This window comes from Nymphaea colorata, chromosome 1, assembly GCF_008831285.2.
Source record: "Nymphaea colorata isolate Beijing-Zhang1983 chromosome 1, ASM883128v2, whole genome shotgun sequence".
Lineage (NCBI taxonomy): Eukaryota > Viridiplantae > Streptophyta > Magnoliopsida > Nymphaeales > Nymphaeaceae > Nymphaea > Nymphaea colorata.
In genome coordinates, this window is record NC_045138.2 from 21317581 (window position 1) to 21343535 (window position 25955).

The 25955-nt window shown below is 39.2% G+C and overlaps 2 protein-coding genes across 7 annotated transcripts; both read right to left on the bottom strand.

Moving 5' to 3' along the window:
• Positions 1 to 909: 909 nt before the first annotated feature.
• LOC116256309 (ubiquitin-like domain-containing CTD phosphatase) lies at positions 910 to 19392 on the bottom strand. 2 transcript variants are annotated; one of them, XM_031632655.2, is made up of 6 exons: positions 18981 to 19390; positions 13601 to 13745; positions 1969 to 2083; positions 1824 to 1887; positions 1556 to 1721; positions 910 to 1475 (listed from the first exon to the last, which is right to left on the bottom strand). In XM_031632655.2, the coding sequence occupies exons 1-6, from the start codon at positions 19247 to 19249 to the stop codon at positions 1230 to 1232; spliced, it is 1005 nt and encodes a 334-aa protein (XP_031488515.1). In that variant the 5' UTR covers positions 19250 to 19390; the 3' UTR covers positions 910 to 1229. The 2 variants fall into 2 exon arrangements, with proteins under 2 accessions (XP_031488515.1, XP_031488507.1); XM_031632647.2 differs by having other exon boundaries at positions 1824 to 2083; positions 18981 to 19392.
• A 1332-nt stretch (positions 19393 to 20724) lies between these two features.
• Positions 20725 to 25754, bottom strand: LOC116250080 (65-kDa microtubule-associated protein 3). Of its 5 annotated transcripts, none has more exons than XM_050075739.1 (15): positions 25619 to 25754; positions 25482 to 25548; positions 25178 to 25228; positions 24497 to 24605; positions 24210 to 24416; positions 23838 to 24083; positions 23391 to 23600; positions 23160 to 23315; positions 22901 to 23060; positions 22648 to 22799; positions 22471 to 22558; positions 22204 to 22277; positions 22019 to 22093; positions 21659 to 21941; positions 20725 to 21397 (listed from the first exon to the last, which is right to left on the bottom strand). In XM_050075739.1, the coding sequence occupies exons 4-15, from the start codon at positions 24566 to 24568 to the stop codon at positions 20928 to 20930; spliced, it is 2193 nt and encodes a 730-aa protein (XP_049931696.1). In that variant the 5' UTR covers positions 24569 to 24605; positions 25178 to 25228; positions 25482 to 25548; positions 25619 to 25754; the 3' UTR covers positions 20725 to 20927. The 5 variants fall into 5 exon arrangements, with proteins under 5 accessions (XP_049931696.1, XP_049931692.1, XP_031479326.1 ...); XM_050075735.1 differs by having other exon boundaries at positions 24497 to 24621; positions 25619 to 25753; XM_031623466.2 differs by lacking the exon at positions 25178 to 25228 and having other exon boundaries at positions 25619 to 25753.
• Between the last annotated feature and the right edge of the window lie 201 nt (positions 25755 to 25955).

Consider the following 25955-nt stretch of genomic DNA (forward strand, 5'->3'; position numbering starts at 1 on the left):
GAAAGAAGATATCTACGATGGCCAACAATGATGATCATCTCCAAATGGCAAGCGCTTTTGAAAAAAAAAAAAAAAAAGCTGAAGACAGTTGAAAAGAAATAAGGACTGAAATGTTGTTGCAACGTAGAGCCAATGCCACTCTCCATGCATTTAGATCAGAAGCTATCTTCCAGAGCGCGTTTGCATTCTTGGAGGGATTGTCGTGAAAAGACGCCAAAATCTTTCACCCCACTCATTGCTATGAACGAAAGACTAGAAACACCAATGATTAGGGAAAGGTGTGGGAAAATGCTTTCACAAACGGGGAGGTAGCTGGAAGATGACATGAGCCATAGCAGACAAAAATTAAGAACCATTTTCAGCGAGACAGAGAAAGAGAAGACAGACAGACAGACAGATTTGCAGGTTAGGTCATCCTTCATGCGTCGTATAATGCACATCAAAATAATCAAAGGTGCTCCAAATCATGAGAGAATAGTTTAAAAATCGCACTGAATTACTTCCAAACTATCTCCAAAGATGGAAGGAATAAAAGATGACATGCTAAAAATTTGACTTGACACTAACTCGCACCTCTGAAATGCATTTTATGGTCCTGGAAGTTTCTTTACCAGTGAGTTGGCACCCAAACCACACGAAATGCACTTCTCTGATTGAAAAAGACATGCTGCTTCTTATGGTTACACACCATCCACCACAGAGAACAGTTGCAAAACAAAGACGACCAATAAAACTGAAAAGAAAGAACAGGTGACAGGTTGTTTATTTGGAAATACACTTTCAACCCAGTTCTTTCAACGATAAAAAAGTGATTTTTGTTTTCTGAGAAACGTTGCATGTGGACCACTAAGTTTTGTGCTCTTACAAATCCCGCCTAATCATCTCGATCCCACAAGTAGAAGATGTCCCTTATATAGAAATTGTATAAATTAAACCATAGTATTTCATCCACAGAATGTTTGGAGAAATATCAGTTCAAAAATCAATGGGCCTACAGACAGTGCACGACTGTAGCCAACAGTTTTCCACTATCAACCACAATCGGTATCATTCCCTCCGTCCCTTTCAGAAAGTCAGAAGTAATTCTTACTTCCACTTGTAAAGTGTACAAAGCCTTACAAGTTTTAATCAATCGACAAACAAACAGAAGATCTTCAAATTACATAATAAAAGGTTGCATCATATAAGTCAAACATTTATCACTTTCTGCATCTTTTTCCTTGAGCTGTTCAACCATGCCTTTGTCTTTTTGAGTTCTTCTCTATGAATGATTCCCACTTCACGTGATCAAGTTGGCTCAAATCTTCAAGTTCTGCTATGGCAAGCAGATATTGAGTAAGCCTCACCAGCTCATCATCATTCTTCCGATTTAGATGAGCTTTTCTAAAAGGCTTAATCACAAGTCCATTTTGTGGATTCATAACAAAATTTCTTCTCAGATCATCAAACATTATGCTGTTTTTCGAATTGTAATACTGCACAAAATGGAGGGTGTCAGCAGCTAAAAAAGACTGGAGAAGCTACAATTGATTCTATGGCAATGGAATGAAGGTACCTCTGGAAAGAGAGCCCATATCAATCCAAGGGGCTTGCAGTCAAAGATACCGTGTGTGTCAGACTGCACGGTGATCATTGCCATGTGATCAAGAAGGGCTGCGATTTTGTAGTTTGGATTATTGAGCACTCCCAGCTGTCCCATCTTCAGTTCAACCCACCTCATACTGGAAACGCAAGGATAAGAATCCGAGGAACAACAAAGTATTTTTGAAACCAACGAACACGTAGAAAATATAAAAACTAATTGCAAGGAAATACTAATTTACCTAGTTGCAGACCATATCATGATGTCATACTCCGCATAAGCAGCAGACAGGAATTCATGGAGATCTGAGAAAGAAGAAAGGAGTAATAATATAAAGTGGAAAAGATTATGAAGGGGATAAAGAAGGAACTGGAATTGACACTCACATGGCCTCATCAACTCAAGAGGATTCTCTGCCGTCGAACGGTGGTCAAACAATGTGTAGTCAATATCCAAAACAAGCAGTTTCTTCCCTTCACGACATGGATTAAGAAGTTCAATCTGCTTTATCCAAATCAGTGATTCTGCTTTCACTTGGAGATAAGAAAGCTATGAAGCAGCACAATCAAATTTTCATTCTGCAATTTCTTCATACTATATATATATATATATATATATATATATATACCCATTTTGTATATGCTCGTATATGCTTGCATGCTGTTTATACATATAGGTATCTAAGTGTGTGTGTGTGCGTATTTTGGGTTTCATTGTAAATCTGTATTTGTATTTTGTTTGTTCTGTTTGGAAAAGATGTAGCTTTTCTAGCTGTTGGAAAGCCTCCAACCGCTAATTTTTCCTCTATATAAAAGGGATAGTTAGCCCTTCTTGTACACAAGTTCTTACAAAAGCTCTTTTCATGTAATATTCATTTCTCTTGTGCCTTAGTCCACAGTTTTTTTAAGTTTTGGGTGTGAGAAATATATGCTCTTTTATCAGTATTTTACATGGTATATTTTGTTCTATTTCTAGCGGTGTTCAAGCTGAAAAAAGCTGTGAGGTGCTGAGTTGATTTGCAGGCTGTTGTCTGGTTTAGTGCTGCTGTTAGCACCCTGACTATAACAGCTTTCTAGCTGTTGGAGGAAGTCTTGGAAAGGGCCCAGATATGAAAGGCTGAGTATAAAAGCTTCTTTATCTTGATGATATTCTTCTTTCATCTATTTATAGGAACATCTCACTCTTTCAATCTTCAAATTTATGTCCAGTTATGTATCATGGGCTCCATAATGGAGCAAATACATAGGAGGTAAAAGTTCTTGGAGATTTACTGATGGTTCCGAAAAGGAACCCCAATTAATCCTTAGAAAGATTGTTCACCGAAAAACAAGGCTATTGTGGATGTACAAAGGTAAAATCAATGGAAGATAGGCCACCACAAAGCTATGTCACACATGATTATTGTAGGGGTGCATGTGCGGCAGAAAAAAAAAAGTAGCTTGGGCACAGTTGCACAAGGCCATATATATATGTGTATATACACACACACAAAATCCATAAACAACAAAATTATTAATTAATAACTAACAAACTATCATTCTATCAATGACTCAACGGGAAACAAAGAAATGTGACATAATCAAGTGATAGAGTATTCAGATTTTTAGTTCATATTTCATACTTCATTAGAATCATATTCACGATTTTTTGTTGTTTCATCAATATCTTTCATTCAATATCATCACCAAGATCATCCCCCCCAAAAAAAAAGAATAACGGAGCCGACATAACTCATGTTAATAGTGTGGAAGCCACGTTCTTCTAGGTCTACATCCCAAAATCTGGGTGATCCCAAAGTGCATGTAATTAGAACACAAAAATTGAAAATTTGAAGATGACCAAAACATAACAAATTTAATGTAACACCAGAAAAAAAAAATTAACATAATGAAAAAAATACAGTACCTATATATATATATATATTTTTTGGTGAAAAGGATGTAAATTGAAGCACCAAGAACCAAATCCTCTGCATGCTTGCTTGTAACTTTATTCTGTTTGATATTGTGCATTTGAGAATATGTGGACACCCCACCCCCACAAAAAAAATAAAAATAAAAAAGAATCTTTCACAACATCATGAAGATATAACAGGTGTTGATAGATCGTATGTTTCGGGTCCGAATCCATACCCGACCCGTCTTGTAGCCCGTGTTGGGCACTACTTAAGTCATGTAACCCTAATCCTTATGAGTTAATGATAATCTAAGGAGAGAGAGAGTCTGGCGGTTAGTGGGCACTGACTCCTCATTCGTGGTTTTTTCTCCCTCGTGTTGAGGGTTTTCCACGTTACATCGTGATCGTTGTTCCTCTTCCTCTCCTTGTTCGTATTTTTACATGGTATCAGAGCCATGAAGTTCCGGCATTAACGTGTTGGAGGAGGCGCCCTGCACTGTTTATCGTCTGACGGAGTCACAGCTCATCGCCGCCGTCCGACGCCAAGACGTCCGCCGTCTGCCGCCGTCCGCCCTCCCGTCGCCCGTCTGTCTGCCGCCGTCCGCCCTCCCGTCGCCCGTCCAGCTGCCGCCGTCCGCCCTCCCGTTGCCCGTCCGCCCTTCCGCCGCTCGTCCTCCTGTGCTCGGCGAGCACCTCTAAGCGCCGCCCTCTGCTCTTGCGCTGCTCTCTGCTCCCGCCGCCGTTTTCTGCTCCCGCTGCCTCCAAGCGCCTCACGCTCCGCCCTTCTGCCGACGCCGCCGTCTTCCACGCTGCAGTTGCTCCCTGCCCTTGTTGCTCTCGTCGGTGTGTGGGTCTGTCATTATGGCAGCCTCTTCTTCCTCGTCGATGGTCAGTCAAATTGAAATCGGAACTGTGAGACCCGAGAACGTCCCTGTGCAGGTTATTACTCTTCGCCTCACAAAGGAGAACTATTTCTCGTGGTCGCCGGCTATGACTATGGGGATTGCTGGCCGTGGTCGGATGGCCTATATCGACGGGAGCAACCCTGAACCAGCAAGAACAAGTGGTGTGTGGCACACTTGGTTCCTTGAGGATAATCAAGTAAAAACGTGGATTGTCAATTCTGTCTCCGCTGAGATTCAGCCTCTTATCCTTCGGAAGAAGACTGCACGGGACATGTGGGTGGTCCTTCAGCAAATGTATGGCCAGAAGAAGACGGCCATTCGCACTTATCAAGTAATGAAGACTGTTTATAACCTCCGCCAAGGGACCTCTTCTGTTGCAGAATACTATGGGGCTTTGAAAGCCAAGTGGGAAGAACTTGACTATCATTCTGATATTCCGTGGCACTGTCCCCAAGATCAGACACTTCACATTGCCCAGATATGGGAAAACAGAGTGTTCCTCTTTCTAGATGGCTTAAATGATGAGTTTGAAGGTGTTCGGAGCCAGATTCTGAATTCTGGAGAGGTGTCCAGTATTGAAGATGTATACTCGGTTGTTGAAGCAGAAGAACAGAGAAGGCTGGTCATCAATGAAAGCCAGAGGGATCCTGGTCTCTCTCATGAGAGATCAGCCCTTGTGAGCCGTGGACCTGGAGGCTTGGCTAGACCCCCTCGCCGATGCACACACTGCAAGAAGACGGGTCACATCGTCGATTACTGTTGGGATCTCCATCCAGACAAGAAAGGAAATAGAGGAAGGTCTTCTAGTGGGAAGACACCTGTGCCTGAGGCGCCCAAATCCAGTGGGGAAAAACTCTCTATTTCGGTTGATCAGCTTCGTGAACTAAGGGCTTATTTGGGCAGGATCGATGTCAACAAGATCGAGACATCAGAGGAAACTACAGCTAATCATGCTCTTGCAGTTATTCGCGATAAAAGTAACTCTTCTGTGGGGGAATGGATTGTCGATAGTGGTGCTACTCATCACATGACATGTAATCCAAAATTGTTTCATGAGTATAAGTTGTCCTCGGGAAGGGAACGTGTTTCTCTTGCAGATGGTTCCTCTACCTGTGTGGCAGGCGAAGGAATTCTGTCCTTGTTGGACAAATTTCATGTGCAGGGCGCATTACATGTCCCCCAGTTTCCTTTAAATCTCTTGTCAGTCAGTAGACTTACTAAAGAATTGAATTGTGAACTTATTTTCTCTGCCGATCGCTGTGTTTTGCAGGACTTGGTGACAAGGAAGAGGATTGTGATTGGTTTAGTTTCTGATGGATTATATCGTCTTCCCATACGTGATGACAGCGATCCGCAAGACAGATAAGAGAAGAGAAGATTGTCTTCAGTCCTTTATGTACTGGCATGAACGTTTTGGGCATTTACCTTTTGGGATTTTGAAACATTTGTTTCCAGACTTGTGTTCCTCCTTTGATTTGTCTTCCATTTCTTGTGATGTTTGTCAGTTTGCCAAACATGTGAGGGCTTCGTACCCTCTTTCTACTAGTTGTGTTAATGAAGCTTTTTCCCTGATTCACTCTGATGTATGGGGACCTTCGGGAATTCATACCCGTCAAGGTTTTCAATATTTTATCACTTTCATTGATGATTTCTCTCGTGCTACATTTGTGTACCTGTTAAAAGACCGCAGTAAGGTTCCTCGTATCATCGAGACATTCATTCTTCTTGTGCATACCCAATATGGTGCGAATGTTAAAACTTTCCGGTCCGATAATGCCCGTGAATACATGTGTCAGTCTGTTGAGGAGTTTCTTAGACAAAGGGGGATTGTTCATGAGACATCTTGTAGTTACACCCCCCCTCAAAATGGGGTAGCTGAAAGGAAAAATCGTCAACTTCTTAATGTCACCAGGGCTCTTTTGTTTCAGAGAAATCTTCCTAAACACTATTGGGGTGATGCCGTTCTTACTAGTGCCTATCTTATTAACCACATGCCCAGTCGTGTTTTGAATGGTAAGACTCCCCACTCGTTACTTCCTGGCAATCGTCCACCATTCCTACTTCCTCCTCGTGTTTTTGGTTGTGTATGTTTTATCCATGATCACAGTCCAAATGTCAAGAAACTTGATCCTAGGTCTATCAAAGGTGTCTTTGTTGGATACTCTCCTACGCAAAAAGGATACAAATGTATTGACCCTATTACTGGTTGAGTTTATGTTACGAGGGATGTTACCTTCTTGGAACATGCCTCTTACTTTGGTGAGAATCCTCTTCAGGGGGAGCAGTCTGTGGGCAGGGAAGAGTATTCTCAGAGGCAGGAACTTCAGTTTACAGATTTTTTGGACTACAAGAAAGTAGAATCGCTTACTGCTGTTGATGTGCCTGAGAAGGAGGAAAGGTGTGACACTAGCATTGAGAAGGAAGGCCCTCGGTTGTTTGGACAGTTCTACTCTAGACGAGGTACTCGAACAGAGATGATGACTTGTGATGCTAGATCTACTTCCAATCCCAATGCCACTCCTTCCCTGGATGAACCAAGTCCTACCATGGAGACTGTGGAGACTCATGATGAGGTTGAAAAGAAGAATGAAGATCTTCCCATTGCCCTGAGAAAGGGTGTCAGGTCATGTACTCAACACCCCATTGGTAATTTTGTATCTTATTCCAGACTTGGAAAAGATTACAAGTGTTTTGTTTTTACTCTTTCTTTGGCTGTGATCCCCAAGACTGTTGCTGAAGCTCAAAGTGACTCCAAGTGGGCTGATGCAATGAAAGAAAAAATAAATGCCCTGAGAAGAAATATGACATGAGAAGTGGTGAAGATTCCTGAAGCCGCTCACTTAATTGGATCCAAATGGGTGTATACCATCAAGTACAAACCAGATGGGAGTGTTGAAAGATATAAAGCTCGACTTGTAGCCAAGGGATTTAGCCAGAAATATGGAATTGATTACTTGGAAACCTTTGCTCCTGTTGCGAAAATGAAGACAGTGAGAGTGGTTATATCCCTAGCTGTGATGAAGGAGTGGAAGATGTATCAACTAGATGTTAAGAATGCATTCCTCAATGGTGACCTCGAAAAAGAAGTATATATGCATATGCCTCCAGGATATGAAGAACCAGAAAAATGTTGTAAGCTAAAAAAGGCCCTATATGGCCTTAAGCAATCTCCCAGAGCGTGGTTCGAACGACTGAGAAGAGTGATGATACGTCATGGATACAAACAAGGAAATGGAGATCATACTCTGTTTGTGAAGAAGAAGGAGAGCAGGGTTACTTTCCTGCTGGTCTACGTAGATGACATGATTGTCACAGGAGATGATGAGGAGGAGATTATCAAGCTAAAAGGGTTACTGGCTACAGAATTCGATCTCAAAGATCTTGGCAAGCTAAGGTATTTTCTTGGTATGGAGGTTGCTAGGTCTAGCACTGGTCTTATACTAAACCAAAGGAAATACACATTAAATCTGCTGGAAGAAACTAGTAAATTGGGATGTAGACCTACTCCTACCACATTTGACACTAGGCACAAGTTGAGTCTTAGAGATGGAGAGCCTCTCTGTGAAGAAGACAAGGGAAGATATCAACGTCTGGTTGGGAAGTTGATTTATCTTACCCTCACGAGACCTGATATCACCTTTGCGGTGAATGTTTTGAGCCAATTCATGCATGCACCAACCGATGCACATCTGAAGGCTGTGGACAGAGTACTATGCTACCTGAAGAAAAATCCTGGCAAGGGACCCCTGTATGTGAAACAAGAGACCTTGGAAATCGAGGGCTATTCTGATGCGGATTGGGCAGGTTGTGGTGATACCAGACGATCTACTACAGGGTATTGTGTCTACTTGGGAGGAAACCTTGTTGTATGGAGAAGCAAGAGACAGGATGTTTGCTCTAGATCTAGTGCAGAGGCAGAATATAGGGCAGTTGCTATGGGAATGTCAGAATTACTATGGTTGAAGATATTGTTGACTGACATTGGAATAGAGATTGAAGGACCTATGAAGATGTACTGTGACAACAAGTCTGCAATCAACTTAGCCAACAATCCTGTTCTTCACGACAGAACAAAGCATGTTGAAATTGATCGTCACTTCATTCGGGAAAGAATTGATGCGAAAGAGTTGATCTTACCTTACATGAAGTTTGAAGACCAAACTGTTGATGTTCTGACGAAAGCTCTTCCATCAGCTTCATTTGAGAGGAATGTATCCAAGTTGGGCATGTTTGATATGTATGCGCAACTTGAGGGGGAGTGTTGATAGATCGTATGTTTCGGGTCCGGATCCATACCCGACCCGTCTTGTAGCCCGTGTTGGGCACTACTTAAGTCATGTAACCCTAATCCTTATGAGTTAATGATAATCTAAGGAGAGAGAGAGTCTGGCGGCTAGTGGGCACCGACTCCTCCTCATTCGTGGTTTTTTCTCCCTCGTGTTGAGGGTTTTCCACGTTACATCGTGATCGTTGTTCCTCTTCCTCTCCTTGTTCGTATTTCTACAACAGGCTGAGATAGTAATCTCATTCCAAGTTTAGGACTGGAGGTATTTCTGATCCACAAGACACCCACCAACAAAAAGGATTTTGTTCATCTTTTCTTGCTGGCTGCATCTAAATATTCAAATTTTCTTTTACAAAACGTTCCATATTCAAAAGTAAATTTTCTTCTCATGTAAGAATAAGAATAAAGCCTCTCCAAATATGCTCGTGCATTCTTAGATATGTCACGATCTTGATTTGCAGGGACACATCAAGGCACTCTTGTTAGCCAATTCTTAGAATGATATCTTGGATTAAAAGAATGAACCAGAGTATAGCTCTTATCCCATCTTTCCACCCATTGTGAGTGTATACGACAGAAAAAATCCGAATTATGAAGTGTAATGTTTTTTTCCCATCATGTTTTAAAACTAAGAAATGAATTTGTTCAATTATCCCACATTTCATAAATTTTATGAAAAATGAGCTTATCTTTATTAACTGTTTCAGCATGCTCCAAATTGGCTTTGCAAAATCCAAAATATATAATAGTCAATCCCATAAGAAATCATCCATAATATAGTTTTCTTCATTGCTTGAGCTTTTATTTCAACTTCAACACATGAAAAATTCAATCTTTAACAATCACCATAAGACCTAATATATTCTTTATTTATTCATTCTTTTCATCATGAAAATGATATAAGCAAACCATATTTCAGCAATTTTTAACAACTTGAAACAAAAAAAAAAACTATAAAGCATATTCACAAAAAAAAACGTTTTTTTTCAAAAAAATGTGAAAAAATGAAATAAATAAAATTTCCGTTTAAACCTTTAAAAAACGTTAAAATTGCATTTCCTTCGCGTTTTTCTCCTTTTTTTCCTTTTATTCATTTTTTATTTTTTTAATGTCAAACAGTTTTTTTTTTTCATTTTCTAATTTTTGTTTGTTGCAAATCTACTTATTTTTTGATGTTTGTGTTATTAGTTTCTTACTTATTTAATTTTCCCCTCATTTTTAGTTTTGTTTAATTTTTACAAAATTATCGTATTTTTCCGTTTTTTTCAAGCTTGCGGTATTATACCTGAGAAAAACCTTGCAATTTAAAACTCGAGAACGTTTTTTTGTGATATATAAAGACAATACATGTTGGTGATTCACAAAAAAAAATTGGTATGTTCTTCACATCTTTTCCTAAATCTTCAATGCATAAGAAAACTCATGCACAACGATCTTCTTTCTACTATAAATCCCATAAGATCTCGAGCGCTAGCTTTAACATATGTGCTATGCATTGAGTCTAAAGAATATAAGGAAAATCACCTCACAAGTTTAATGCAACACTCTTGCATATACGAGCATTGACAGTGATAATATGTACTACTTTATCAAGGCCAACTTCTTTAATAATTTGTTCAAATAGCTGCCTCAAACATTCAACATCCTAATATCCTCCAGAGTCTGGACGCATCAACTATACTCAGAAACACTAGCTCATCACATACAATGATAATAACATTAATCAGCAAACACTTTTGAATGTCGGTCCCACTATCAGAGACAACTGATATACCAATTTGATCTCATGCAAACTTCTTCAAGGGTAAACATTTTTTCAACATCATCATTCTGTTCTTTAAGATATGATTTTCACAGTGTTTCTAAACTTGAAGGCTCATATCTACATAGTTTATGTGAAGTTACTAAAACTGGGAATGCACATTTCCATCACTAGGTGCATCTTATGATGCTACACTTATTATGTATTAGGCTACACTTATTATCTTCCACAATGGTTGTTCTTCAATTGCATAAGCAACACTAGATAGAGAGGCAAGCTTTGAAGCAGTAATATTCAGTTATTCACGCTACAAGTTTACAAGAAGATCCTGCAATAGAGTTTGAAGAGAATGGTTGTGCAATTTCTAAGTTAGCTTGAATCTATTTGTCTATCTCAGATTCTTGCTTAAACCATTTACAAGGTGCTACTATAACATTTTGTTTCATTTCATGGTACCAAAACTGTAGGCGTGATCCTGCTTTCAACTTGTTACTACTTATGTCACATAGGTACGAGTACGGGTGCCAGTGCGGGTACCAATACAGACCATTTTAAAAAAACTTAGGTGCGGGGGTACAGCCACACACACACACACACATATATATATATATATAACTTGATGTAGCTCTCCTAGTCTGTGGCTGCCACATGAAAACAGTGCAACAGTTGGAGCTACATCACATAAATGCACACTCACTTATGTGATGTAACTCCAATGATGCATTTTGCCTTTCATTAATATCAATAGGCACAGCCATACAATTCAACTAAATCAGGCGACTGAAAGCTTGCGGTGACTGACAAACACACAAATTAGGCGAATGAAAGCTTACGGTGAACTTGCAAAATGCACAAATCAAACGACTGAAAAACACAGAAATCAGGCGACCAGAAAAACACAAAAGTTAAATTATCTCTCAGCAAACCAGCAAAAAGCACTAACGTTGGACAGAAGGAAGAGGGTGAAAAAAGTCGACGAAGGATGAAACTACCTGCCGCTGGTTGATGGGAGGTTGTCGGACGAGGGGTGAGGCTGCCGGAGAAATAAGATGCTTAAACGTTGGTCAGAGAAAAAAAGGTGTTGCCCTTCGCCGAAGAAGTCGCCGTTCACTGGAGAAGTCGTCGTTTGCCAGAGTTGCCTTGCTAAAAGCACCGTTGGTCGATCGAAATGCAAAGCCCTCGATGGGCTCTACTGCGTTTTCTCTTTAACGTTAAAAAAAATGTAAACCCTAACCTGTGGACGGTTTTGAACTTGGTCAACTTTGGCCGAGTCCAAAAATAAACGAATATACTCGGGTACGTTGACCATACCCAATATGGTCAACACAGTACCCAAGGCATACCCGAGTGCATACTGGTACCCATACAGGAAAGTCTTTGTTTCAAGGGTTGCTTTGTTGAACTAGCATCATTCTTCATTTTCTTCTTCAAGAAAGGTCTTTGGATAAAAATTCAAAAGCTTTGACCAAAGTTGAGTGCAAGTTCTGTCATAAATATTCTTCTAAGGTTTTTATTGGTTTTCCTCAGACATTAGTTGAAAAGATAGTTTTTCTTAAGAAAATTTCACGAATTCAAAAACATTTTAAAAAATATATAAAAAATACGAAATTCTTGGGTTTTTTAGTAATTTTTGAAAACATTGATAAATATTCGAAATAGCTGTTCAAATGTTAAAAGAAATCTCAAAAAAATAAAATGAAAAAGAAAATTCTCAAAAACCTGGAAAACAAAGAAAAGGATATTTATTATTTAATGTTTGTTTGCAAAATATTGTGATTTTCATTTTTTTCCTCATTTTTCATTACTTAATGCAAGACTTTGAAAAGAAAAAACAGTGACATCTATGAGATGGTAGAAGTCAATTCTTCTCTTTGTATCATGGAAGATGAAGAATTACGTATCATCTAATTTCCTAAGCTTACACAACCACTAATTATGTAGCATGAGCCTCTACTGTAAAAGTTCAAACACCATTTTGGCAAAAAGTCTTTGGGGGTTTAAATATGAAAGCCAAAACAGAACCTACGCTTGTGTTATCTAAAGAAGCTGACTGGTGGAAAGCTACCAAACTAACTGGCAATTTATGAAGAAAGTCATTGCCAGATATGAAATGAAAGGCTTTGAAAATTAGTCATCAAATACAAAGACATGCCATGCTTTGAGCAAAGTAGATAATAAGTACTATTATTGTGAAACTTAAATCAACATATAAAGCATGGCCTTTATCATAAAAAAATCCACTATATGAAAAATGTCACTGACAAGTGTAATCTGCAAAATAGAATTATGAATATGCAACAAGGAACATAGAACTGTTCAAGAATATTGTGTATCCTGTAGCTCTTAATCCACCTCAGGATGGAGCCAAAATGGCATGGCCGACAAGATATAGCTCTTTGTTATCCACAATTAGAAGAAGATATAATTTCAATTTGCTGTTGTCCTTGGACCCATGTATGGGGTTATAATGTCTCTACTTCATAAAGAGCATGGTCCTTCAATTCGACAGGCCACTGCCAGACAAAACATGAAAGAGGACAGCCTACGGATGTATGTGGACTGCACCTTCCATTTTGTGTGCCGACATGCCTACCCCTTTAAATCTTCTTTGGGGCCCCAACGCCACCTACACCCCCCCCCCCCCACCGACCAAAAAAATAAACGTTAAAGAGAAGGGTAGGCATGGTAGGTACAAAAATTGGAAAGCACAATTCACTGTTCTCATATATATATAGACTCTGAAATATTAGAAATTGAGGACCGCTTGACCTTAAGGAATTTAATTGGTTTAGCAGCCAGCAGGAAAAAGTGAACTTGTATATGACTTAAGGGAACATATAAGACTAATTGGTGCACATATCACCAATGATAAAAATTGTGAAAAATAAGAGGAATCAGCAACAACCATGAGGACTTTACATAGTGGCATTAGGCAAACAAACAGAAGCCAGTTAAAATTGGGAAAACATTGAATGAAGTACAGTTGTTACTAAAGGATATAAGCATAACTATATGCAATGCTTGATATTCAGAACAGGAACAGCCTGAACTTGAACTAAGTTATCTTAAGAAAGGAATGTCAAACTATCGGCAATAATATACTGTAAGTCTGTAACATCAAAATTAGCAGATAATAAGAAAAAGTGAAGAGATAATGATGCTAAAAGAACCTTGTATTGACTGATTCTACGCTTCAGTTTCTGTTGGTTGACATCTTTATCTTTGATATCAGTGACATCCTCTTGCACGAGTTCAAAATCGTCAATGATTTCTGGGCCATCAACTTGGTCCACAAAAATCTCATCTTCCACAGTACTGGAAAACCAATGTTAGGGCTCTGCGAGCTGGAAAATGACATGCAAGCTCAATGGAACACTAACAGTGATCATGCAGCCCAAAAAGAAAGAATTCTGTTACGGTAGGTCTTTGACCATAAAAATAGATCTCCTATATGTGTAATAGCTATCTACGTAACTCCCTACTATGTAATAGCTTTCTCTCTCTCTCTCTCTCTCTCTCTCTCTCTCTCTTTCTCTCTCGCCTTCAGAAGGAATCCTCCTGGCACACCGCCTTGCTCTCTAACATTGTTAGTATCAAAGAGACGAAGATGACCAATTGCAATTGCCCTCTCACAATCTCCCCACACTGATGACCTGCAGGCCAACTGCCTGAGCATATTTATCTAGTACAGGTGAAGTGAATGAGAAAAGCATGAGCCATTAGCAAGGGCTTTATATATGTATATATGGTCAGAAACATTGTTTGTGTTCTCCAAATTTTACCTTGCCCTGTACGCAAGGCTAGATGCACTGACCTTGCATAAGAGACTCAGCACGATTTTCTTATTAAAAGAAAAACCATGCTTTCAATTATCTTCTTGAGAAATAAAATCAAGATTCCCAAAACCATCAAGTCTTTAATATCATCAGCTGTTGACCTTCTATGCCTTTGGGTTTCCTTCTTACAAATTGAAATGATGTGATTCAAAACTTTTTATCGGTTACATAAACTATATAGATCACAACAATCTCTGATCATCCAATCATTAATCTGATGGTATTAAGAAAGGGAACATAGGCACAGATGATACCTAGGCACACACAATACAATCTGTTGTCTGTGCGTATACAAAAAGTAAGCCTTATTCATATGTAAGATTCAGAAATCTGACGTTAATTAGAACCTGACTCCTTTTGCATTCCTTTGGAATCGTCTCAGTTATCATAACAATTAATCAGTCTGACCATCCACCTAGTTGTGCTAGTTGCCAGTCCCTTCACTAGTCCCTACCTCCAAGTCCTGGGGCCATTTGAGGGTCTAGTTGGCCAACTTGGTCAACTAGACAAAGACTAGCAGTGCCAAGTCATTGACAAGGGCCCTTCTAGAAAAGAAAGATGTCACTTATATATATATATATATATATATATATATATATATATATATATATATATATATATATATATATATATAGATAGAGAGAGAGAGAGAGAGAGAGAGAATTGTGGATTTCTCCATCCAGGTTTGGATGGAGAAATCCTCCGGCTTCTCACAGCACGCATTGGACAGTGTAATCTTATCTGTATCGTATAATACTCACGTGTATCGTGCGATACATACCGTATAGGTTTAGAAACTTATATGGTATGCTTACGATACACGATACGCTCGTGTATTGTAACAATATCCCCCGTATCATATGATATGGTAAAGGCGATATTCCTCCATATTGTACAATATGAGGCAAAAATGCAAAAAAGGGGCCTGAGGCCCTCTTTTGCATGTATTTTTAAATGTTCCTCTCCCTCCCTCCCTCCCTCTTTCTAATCACTCTAAGGAGTTGTGGAAGGGAGAGGTTTTGCCAGTTTTCACAAAAAAAAAACACCAAGAAATCATCAATTTGAGAGAACTCGTGGTAGAGAAGGTTTTCTCATGATGGAAATGGTGGGAGGCTTGGAGAAAGAGGGTTTTTGGGTTCTAACACCAAAGAGGTAAAAAATTGCTCATTTTCACTGTTGAATTGTTGAGTTCTTTTATTTCTGACAGTTAATTGGAGGTTTTTACTTGTTTTGTGAAGATAGAATGAAAGGTTCCGCATAACAATGGTGTACAAGGGTGGATCCCAAAGTTCGGTTAAAAGTTGAGTGTAATTTTTGTAAGCAAACAATATCAAGAAGGATCTTTCGCTTTAAACACCATATAGCTGGTATACACCACAATGTGGCTCAGTGCACTGGTACCCTAGAGAACCCAGTGCCACCCTATGTCAAACATTAATGTATGGAACTCATTAATGTTGTGAAAGCAAAGAGGAATGAGAAGGAAATGAATGAGGCTGAGGCAGTATATGAGGAGCCTTATGAACAGGAAGGAAGCGAAGGTGAAGATGTTGAGCTCGAAGAAAAGGATGTTGGTGCCAGTTTGGGAACAAATACAAAGAAAGACATCATGTATAGAGATACTTCTTCAACTTTAGTTGGAAAGAGAAGACGTGCAGGTGCAAGTACAAGTACAGCTTCACGAGGACGTGGCAAGAACTGTGGCCGTACTAGCGGAACTGATGGTAGAGTACCTACTAGGAGGTCGAGTATTGGATCTGGCTCGATCAAGAATTTTTTTTCCCACTTATACTGCTATAAGTGCTCAGCCTAAGATTCAAGCAACCATGTGTTCAAAGGACATTGTCGACACAACAGACAATACCATAGGAAGGTGGTTCTATGATGCATGCATTCCTTTTAATGCAGCAAACTCTTTTCATTTTCAACTTATAGTAGATGTAATCGCTTTTGTAGGCCAGTGGCATAAAATGCCACTTGTATCATAAATTGCAAGGTAAAATTTTTAATAATGTAGTCAAAGATGTCAATGCATATTGTGATGAACTAAAAAGGAACTGAAAAGATACAGGATGCAGTGCGATGGTAGATGGGTGGACAGACATAAAGAACAGAACATAAAATTCCTCGTGTATTGTCCCTTAGGGATAATGTTCTTAAAATCTATTGATTTGTCTAATACTCACAAGACTCCTGATGTTTTGTGTGATAGTTTGATAAACTTGTACAGAAAGTTGAGCCAGAGAATGTCGTGCAATTTATTACAGATAATGCAGGAAATTATAAAGTTGCATATGCAATGTTAGCAGCATAATATAGGACATTCTATTGGAGCTCATGTGTTGCTCACTATGTAAATCTAATGCTTTAAGATCGTGGTGAAAGAGATGATATGAAGTGGACAGTTTAAAGATGCCAAGAAATAACAAAGTCTATCTATAATCATGCTTACATTTTGAACTTGAGAAAATTTATAAATGAGGTCGAATTAAATTAACCTACACAAACTCGGTTTGCAACAAATGTTTTGACTATGCAAAAGTATAGTCAAGTAGAGAAATCCTCTCAAGCAGATGTTTTCTAGTGACAATTGGGTTGCATTCCACATGCCTATGAAAGAAAGGCCATGGCAGTTGTAAATACTATATTCAGCACTGAATTTTGGGAATCATGTGTAAACTTATTCAATATTTGTATACCTCTAGTGAACCTTATAATTATGAGAACCTAATAATTATGGGATAAGTTGCAGTTTTTTCTTTTCTAATCATGTTAATATATAATGAGCACCACCTCATATAGTTTGTCCTACAAACTAATATGCAGGGTATCCTGATAAGCAACCACATGAAAAGTAGGCCAATCAAGTGATCAGATAGCTAAACAAATTTTATGAATGTAAACTACATAATGTGTTAAGTTTGAATTAGAACATCTCAGTGTATGAGAAGCAAAACTGATAGCATTTAAAACCAATGACTCAAAATGCATCAAAACTTCGACGATAAAATATTATTAAATGTTATATCCAAAAGAAGATCCAGAGCAAGACTTTAAACAAAAAATAGTTTTGAGTTTGTCTATAATATCATATCAAGTCCATTAACTACATTTCTGCCTAAAGAACATGAAGCCATACCGAAACTTATAAAACACCACTACATTGTACGTCGCATGGGCGTAGACACAGGTGCGCCACAATTTAAAAAACCGGGGTGCAGCATCTTTACCAACAGCTCGTACTATATCGAAACTTGATTGGTTAGAAATCATGATTTTATGTTTGAAAATATAAAGTAAATCATGAATTCTAGCAAAAGACGTGTTGAATCTATTTAATTAACCATCATATTATGTAATGAATATTATTTTAGGTTGAGCCAAACCAAGGTATACCGAAACGTAGAGAACAATGGTGAAGCCACATATAAGCTAGTGTGGGCAGTTGCCCACACCAGCCCTCAGTTTTCCTTTATTTTCACATGAAGGTCTTCAAACATTTACTTTGTTACATATGTGAGTGCCCCTTCAGGTATGCACATTTATGAATCAATGCCCCTCCAAAAAAAAAATTTTGGCTTCGCCACTGGTAAAGAATGCTGTTATATATATATATATACACACACACACACATGCGCGCGATGCTTCTAACGCACCTGCTCCTCTTTTAAGGTAATAAATCAAAATTAATGGGCACGCAAAATTAAATGAGCCATTGATTTAATCAACAGATGGCATTTATGGATGAGTATCACAAAGTAAATGAGCATGGGAACTAGATTTAAGTCTCCGACTCTCCAAGAAAGAGATTAGTGAGATAAAGTACCAACTAAGCAAAATGTGTGGTCTTTATCTTGTTTTTTTAAGTGAAAAAAAATTGAAACTGTGCCTGAGGCATTTGCCTCATGCACAATGCACTTTCCGCAATGAGGCAGGCCATGCACTTCACCGGCGTGAAGCATAAGGCTTGGGATAAGATGTACCTCAAGCACACAATAAGGTGTATTTATGGTCTAAAGAAGAACCTGTCGCCATATTTGATGAAGATTTTAAGTGGTACAATATTGGAGAAGAAGAGGATGCTGATGAAGGAGAGTTTGAATATAGTGGCGAGGATATTCAATATGAAGAAGATGATACAAATGACAATGAGAATGAAGATGGAAATGATGATGATAAATAATAACATTCTCATTTGTTATTTGCACTAAACAAATAAGACTTTAAACTTATTTTTTAAGGTATTTCATTTATGACTTATTAATTATGAACATATTATGTTAAATTGATCAACGTTCATCCTTATAAGCATATATTTATACATGACAGGTTTTCATAAAGAACATATTTTACTTGAGTTTTTTTTTACAGGAAATTTCCCTTTACTACATAATGTGGAAATGGCATATCGTGGATATCCATGATTCTGTCTGAAAAGGGGTCCCTTTTTGGTACCAACGGAAAAGGCTGACGAGTTCCAAAATCCAAATCAAAAGAGGAATAACCTCATCCTATACTTGTAGGAATTATGAGAACAGATGAGTACTTTCACCTTTTATCAAAGCCATGAACGACCACAAGCAACTAGAATAGCAGACTAAGGGTTACAGTGTTGTAAATGATAGAAAAAGAGATAATGGCCGAAATTGAATGATTTTGTGCAAAGAGATCTCAGAGGAAAAGAGAAATATGAACAAGGGGAGAGATAGCATACCCGATCATGGTCATCTTCAAGGTGGGCTTAAGTTGGAGAGTAGAGAGGATGGTGGCGTCGTCGGAGAGCTGCTTAGGGCCGACTTTCGGGTAGAGCAGCTTCTGGCGCTTGGGGAGGACGGTGGTGGCCTCGCAGATGCGTCGCTTCAGCTCTCCCACGGTGTCATCGGCGCACACTCTCACCGTGTATTCCTTGCCGTTCCACTTTACGCACAGCGTCATCTCTTCCCAGCCTTCTCCTCCTGAGGACGACGCCGACGCCGACGCCATGGACGTCGATTATCGTCGTCTGCCTGCTTCCCTCTCAGTTTTTGCTTTTGCCGCTCGCCGCAGTGGCTCACTCCTCTCAGTTTCACCTCGCAGTCTCTCCCTGTTCGTCCCCAGTCCCCCCGCAAAGATACTTTGTTTTCGAGGTCAGCCACCCCTACACTTTTTCATATTCGCAGTGCTCGTCCTTCCTTAATTGGGGAAACCACAGTTATGTTATCTATTTTGTTAAAAGGTGCCCCATTTTCATTTTAGTCACCTCCAAATTCCAACCAACTTCTTGTTAGATTTTTGTTTCCCAACACCGTTGGAGATTTTTTCTTTTTTTCCTTTTGCAGTGTTCTTTTTTTCCTTTTGCAGTGTTCTTTTTTTCTTGGTCTTTTTTATATGCGGAACAAGGGATTCAAAACAAGTTTTCATGCCACGCTCAACAATTTAATCTGTTTCGTAGTCAGTGTTGCTAGGCGAGAACCTTGGCCAACTCTCTCTGTACATAAGTAACCGCAAAGGGGCAATTAGAAGAGTGCCGTTAAGTCTGGCCGCCGGCCCGCCGGCTGTTTTTTCCCCGGTGGTCCGCCGCATGATTTTTCTTATCTGGGTATCTTCCAAATGAAAAGATTATTCTATGTTGGGGTCATTTTTCTGGTTGACGTAGAAAAGAAGAGTATGATTTTTTTCTTTTGGACCAAACAACCTATACGCGTGCCTTTCTTTTTTCTCTCCCTCTCATCGTTTTCTTTTTCCCCTTTCCATGCGATTCTCTTTATCTATTTTTTCAATATCATACCTGATCGTATGATTTCAGCCTGCATTATTAATGAACTAGTTTCTGTTCGAGCATGTGATTGCTTTATGTTTGTAAGGTGAGGGATGGTGTTAAAAATCCACAGAGAAGGGAAGGGAATAGGGATTGTATTAAGTTGAAGTACTCTGCTGAACCCTCGGTAATTTGATGGTACGTTTTATTAGTAAATAATGTTTTTTTCTCTCTGTTCTTAAAATTAAGGTATTTAATGCACAAAGGTTTGTACTGAGGTTCTTTTCAATTTCGCACAAGAGTATTTAATTCTGTTTGAAGATTTCTGGTACTGATTTTTTTTTATTGGGGTGTAAAAATACTTCATGGCACCCACTTTTTAGATGCCCAGATATGGATGAAGCAGAAAATCCGAGCACCAATTACTTCCAAGTCGCTTCAGAGTATGACTGTATTCAAGTATTCATCCTGATCACAGGACAAAATTATCTGAAACCTACATCCCAAGCCAACTAAGAGAATATTCAACCTGATTACAAACGTAAATCGAACACAGGGCCTACATACTACAACCATAACATATTCAGTAAACTTGTCCATCTGTGCTGACTGGAAATTCTATTATGTTACCTGACAACTACAGTTAACGATCTTTGCTATTTCTCCCTGTCCGCTTCACTCCAACCGTGTGAAATTGTTCAGGCTGCTCACAGTTTACTCATATTCTCAAAGGTAACATAACATTTCCGTGTAATAAAAGCAATAATGTTCAAAAAACCAATTTGTTCATGATGGTTCACAGCAAGTGCATGGACCATAACGCTGAGCCAACTAATCTTGGCTGACAAGTATGTTGTACAAGCAAAGAACCAACGTGATAACGATGCAGACAGCATCAAATGCTCCTGATTCAGACAGACTACCTTAAGCTGGTACCCAGTTGCCAGGAGCAAGGAGAAAAGCTAGGCGTTTTTCTTCAAATGAGTATTCTATCTCCGGCTCTGTTTCTGGTGCCGCTCTCTGGGTTTCTTGGCTTGCAAGTGAAGCAGCAGTAGCAGTAGGGGCAGGCGTTGCAGCAGTCTGCATTGGGACTGTTACCGATTGTGGGGTACAAGGGATAGGGATCGGCATGGCTTTCGGGGTCCTGTTCTCCTCATCAGTGAAAGAACTGCTTTTATTTGGTGTAGTGTACAGATTGCTTTTAACTGAAGCATTCTGCAGCTTATTATGATTGAGTTCATCCAAAGGATTTGCGGAATTGGACCTTGAAGAGAATGAAGATACAGGAGAGAATGGCATTCTCTGTGCGGGCACTGGAACTTCATTTTCATCAGTATTTGAAGAGATGGAATATTTCCTTACTGGAAGGCCAGCAACATCCAATCCTCGCCGTCCTGCTCGAAGGGAAAAATGCATGGTACCCAAATTCAGTTTCTCATTAGAACCCGTGTTTCACATTATTATCAGAAAATAATGCAAAAGCGAAACATGAAAAACGAAGAAGTATGATTAAGTAGACAATGTGTATATGCTTAAATATCATTTCCTGTATTCTGATATCTTTACTTAAATGATAACAACAGAACAGTTTCAGATGTTGTGACTTCATCCATTTCAGAAGAGCAACCAAAATATCATGTGTATATCAAAATTACCTGCTGATAGTGCGGCTTGACCATCTCCAGTTTTCTGATTATGAAAGGAGTCAATTTTCCGTGTTTGCCTTGATAAACTAGTATTTCCGTGGAGTCCTGACTTCGACTCTACTAAGGGTGACTGCATCTGCATCATAGCACCTCCAAGTGAAAGCCTTCTGTTGGCGGCTCCCATTGAAGTCCTGGGCATTTTCCTGGCACTTTGCTGTTTTGAAGGGCTTGGTTTTGAGCCAAAGAGTGCTTCTTGTTCTGCTATGAGCTGCCCCTGCAGTCTTTTTTGGTCCTGTTTTCAGGAATATGTTAGTTTATCTGTTACCTAATAATTTAGCTATGTAATTTGATGGTAGTAACTTTTCCTACCCGTTGCCTCCGACGTTCTTGCTCTTTCTCCTGTCTTAGTATAGTATACTCTTCCAATAAAGAGAGAAGACGCACCTGTGGATCACATAAATAATGAATCAAACCATTAAAACTGAAATAACGGAATTAGTGTTAGCACCAACTTAAGGAACTTAGCCAAGCTGAACTATGATGCTAGTACTTACACCGTCAAAGGTAAATTCTATGCCCCTTTCTCTCTCCCAAGATGTAGTCTTAGCTGCCAAATTTTCCACCATTGCTGGAAGAGCCATGACACGAGAAACAAGACAACCATGAGCTTTGGGTTAGACTCAGAAGAATGACATGATGCAGAAAAGCCAGCTGACTGAAAAACCAAGGATATCATTTTTTTCATTCTATCATCCACTACCGAAAACATCTATTGTTTCTGGTTCATATTAATATAAAAAAGCTGCATTTGTAAGATTTACCTGGTAGCTTGTTGACTGCTGCACGAGCTTTTTCAGCCCTCTTTAGTGTCAAGTGTGCACCTCTGCCAGCATTGTACCTGTTCTCATCCTGCAAAAAGAACAAGTATAAATTTTGGGACGATTAAAGCATTCTTAGTTAGTCAGCTTTCCCAGTATATTGAAAATAAATGACCTCACCCTGTTGTATTCCTCAAGCCAATTTTCTTCCTCACATGCAGCCAACCACTTATCGACTTTCTCCAGAATTTCTTTCCTGCTAAATGCTTCCTCTTTAGCTTTAGCTATCTGGGCCTCCAGTTGCTCCAGTACAAACCCAAGATCAATCACCCCTACAAATAGGTTTTTGCTTATAGTTAGCAGATTATCAAGACTGGAAGTTCCACAACTCATGAGTGAAATGTGCAGAGTAGAGTTAACAATACAATCACACCTGATTCAATTGCAGTCACTGTATACTCAATAGAAGCTTCAGGTTCTGCTACCATGTGTGCCTTCCTACATACATCTTCAAGCTCCGTTCTCTTCTTCAGAACAAGATCCTTCATCTTGCTTTCCTTCATCTCTTCCAGTCTTAGAACCTCCGCTTCAACCTATACCAAAGCTTAAAATCAACATCTACAGCAATTTTCATTTGAAAACGAAGGTAAAAACAAAACGGAGCTTCTACGTGACTGTCGGATGGTTCTTACATAATTGATGAAATCTTCAGAGAGAATATTAGGCTCATTTATTTCATCTTCTGAGGCAGCAATATTGCAGGTAACATTCTGAAACATTTGCTGCTCGTCGACTGGTGTATCCATGAGGTTCCATAGCTCCAACATCGTAGTAGCAAGATCTTGAAGCTGTCACAGCTTAAAAGAAGTTAGACATAAAGAAGCACAACAAACCGCATCAGGGTGGGGATGTGAAGTTCCCACCTTTTGCATTCTCTGCTTCTTAATCTCTCTTAATTTATCCACCGCATTGGAAAGTCTCTGAATTGCACCATCATCAATGGCTTTTGGCACTTCGCAATCATCCACACTAGGTTGAACATCTTTCAGCACATGCTGGAAGTCTAAACCAAGCACTGAACAGAAGGAATTCAGAGCTTCGGTGTATTCCATAACCTGATTGAGCCTATCATTCTGGAGAAGGCGAAGAAATTCACTGATACACTCCAGAAAAAATCTTAAAGTATACAACAAATCCAGAACCATATAAAAGAGTATGTGTAGCGCATCTCTGCTGAATAATTGGTGGATCAAATAGCAGCGAAAATTTTCGGCAATCATAGCAATGTTGCTAGGACATGACTCTAAGATGAGATCTTATGTCATTACTTTAGAACCTCGAGTTTGGTGTGTCTTAAAAATATTACTTACCTTTTCTTTTTGAAGCATCTGAAGATGCTTATGGAATTCTTCAAGCTTTCTGAGGGACAAATCAGTTTCATCCAAACCGCCACTAGAAACATCATTTGGTCTTGCGATCTCGTTGGAAATTTTCTCTAACTTTTCTAAAACGTCAAGAAATTGGCTAACTCTCTCATCTTTTCTCCTCTGCATCTCTTCGAGTTGAGGCTGAATGGCTCTAAGCTCTTCCTTCAAGCTCCTAATGTTCTGATCTTGCTGGAAAGTTCAGACAAACACCAGACATGCATATTAACGACAATAACCATACTCTGTTCAAACTAGTAAATGTTCCTTGTTCTTCAATCTCAAGCATCAACTAGCATCAGAAATCTATGAGGTCACCTGTCTCAGAAGCACAGGTCGCTCTGCCATGGAAGCACATATTGAAGCTAGCTTGGCCTCAGAATCTGCAATAGCCTGACGCAATTGAGCTCGAGAACGGTTTGCTTGATCAACCTTTCTTCTGTACACCTCCAAGCACTCCTTTTCAAGCTCAAGTAACAATTTATCCCTCTCATCGTCTGGTTCTCCCACTTCATCCCATATTGTCTACACTCGAAAAGCAATAAACATGTCAAGTAATGTTGCTAGCAGGACACAAATCCTGAGCACCGGCAAACGTGTAATACCTGGAGTTCATATAGAAGTGACCCACAAGTTGTTTCAACTTGCAGAAGCTGATCGTTTTGAAAGTTCGTCATATTGCAATTTCTCAAACAAAGTTGAGGTGAAAACTCCCTGTAAAGATCAACTGCTGCTTGTCATAAAAAAAATAATGCACCGTAAGCCTCACCGTGGTACATTTCGCATTGTTGCAAGAATTTATTTGTGAACCAACATTTTAACGCAAATTTTGAAGAAAAGAAAACTAAGGATCTGATATTTTACTTCACCATTTTCTTATTCAAGAACATTTGTATCTTAATTTAGATCCCCCCTTATTTTGTTAATTAAACAAGATATTAAAGCATAAAAAAAATTATTGGAGACTTGCGCTTAATTTTATTCTTTTAGCACACAATTCAGAACTTTCAAACTTGTGCATATACATGTTTTACTTATAACTCTAAATTTTTATTTTAACTTGGATAACTTTTGACAAACAAAGGATTATGCATGTGTCTAAAACATCAAAACCTACATCAATTCTCCAGAAATAAGGCATCATACTATACTACCATAGGATTCACAGAAAAAGAAAAGGTAGAGGGCTGAGGGGGGAGGGGGCGAGGAACGGATGTTACTATTTTTCTAGAGTTTCCATTCTTGAATTGAAAATAAAGGATAGAAACAAAAGGAATAGACCTTACCAACAAAAATGGCCGAGTCGGAAAATGAATACAAAGGGAACAACCGTATATCTGTTAATTAAAAAAAATCCCAATTGATCGCCAGTTCTTGGATAGAAAGGGGAAGGCATGAAAACCCATCTTTATTTTTTTCATAAATGCAAAGAAAAATTAAAAAGTGCAACACCCTGTTTTAACATATGCAGCTTATTGTATGGAGGAAAAAGGTTAAGAGAAATCTCCCAAATATAAGAGAAACATCAAAGAGATAGAAAGACGTCGCGAGAGAGAGATAGAGAGAGAGTTTGTAAAACAGAAGTCCTACCTGTTACTCTGGAGTGAGGATTAGTTTGTGCGCTATTCCGATTTGTTCAGATGAATCGTTCTCTTTCCTGGAAGAGCAAAACAGCGTGAGGACCATATCGCAGAAAGAGAGAGGGAGAGAGCAGTGAATCGTCCTACCTTCTTCCGCTTTCTCGCCGGAGTAGAGAAAACTCGTCTCTGTGGTTGTAATTCAAATCTTCAAGACGAAGAAGACGAGCGAATGAATCTCTGGAATGAGCGGACACAACTTTCAAATTTTTTTGACGTGGTCGGGGAAGGGGGCCCACTAACGGTCATCTCCGCTCTCCGCTCGGAAATCAATATCCGTCGTTACCGTTGATGACCTTTTTTTTTTCGAAAAATCTTGTAGTCATTGGCGGAAATACCCCGACGCCTGCCACTGACCGGACGAGTAGAGCGTCCGATCTGACCACCGAAATCCCAAGTTCGAAAACGGAGACAAAGTCAACTCAGC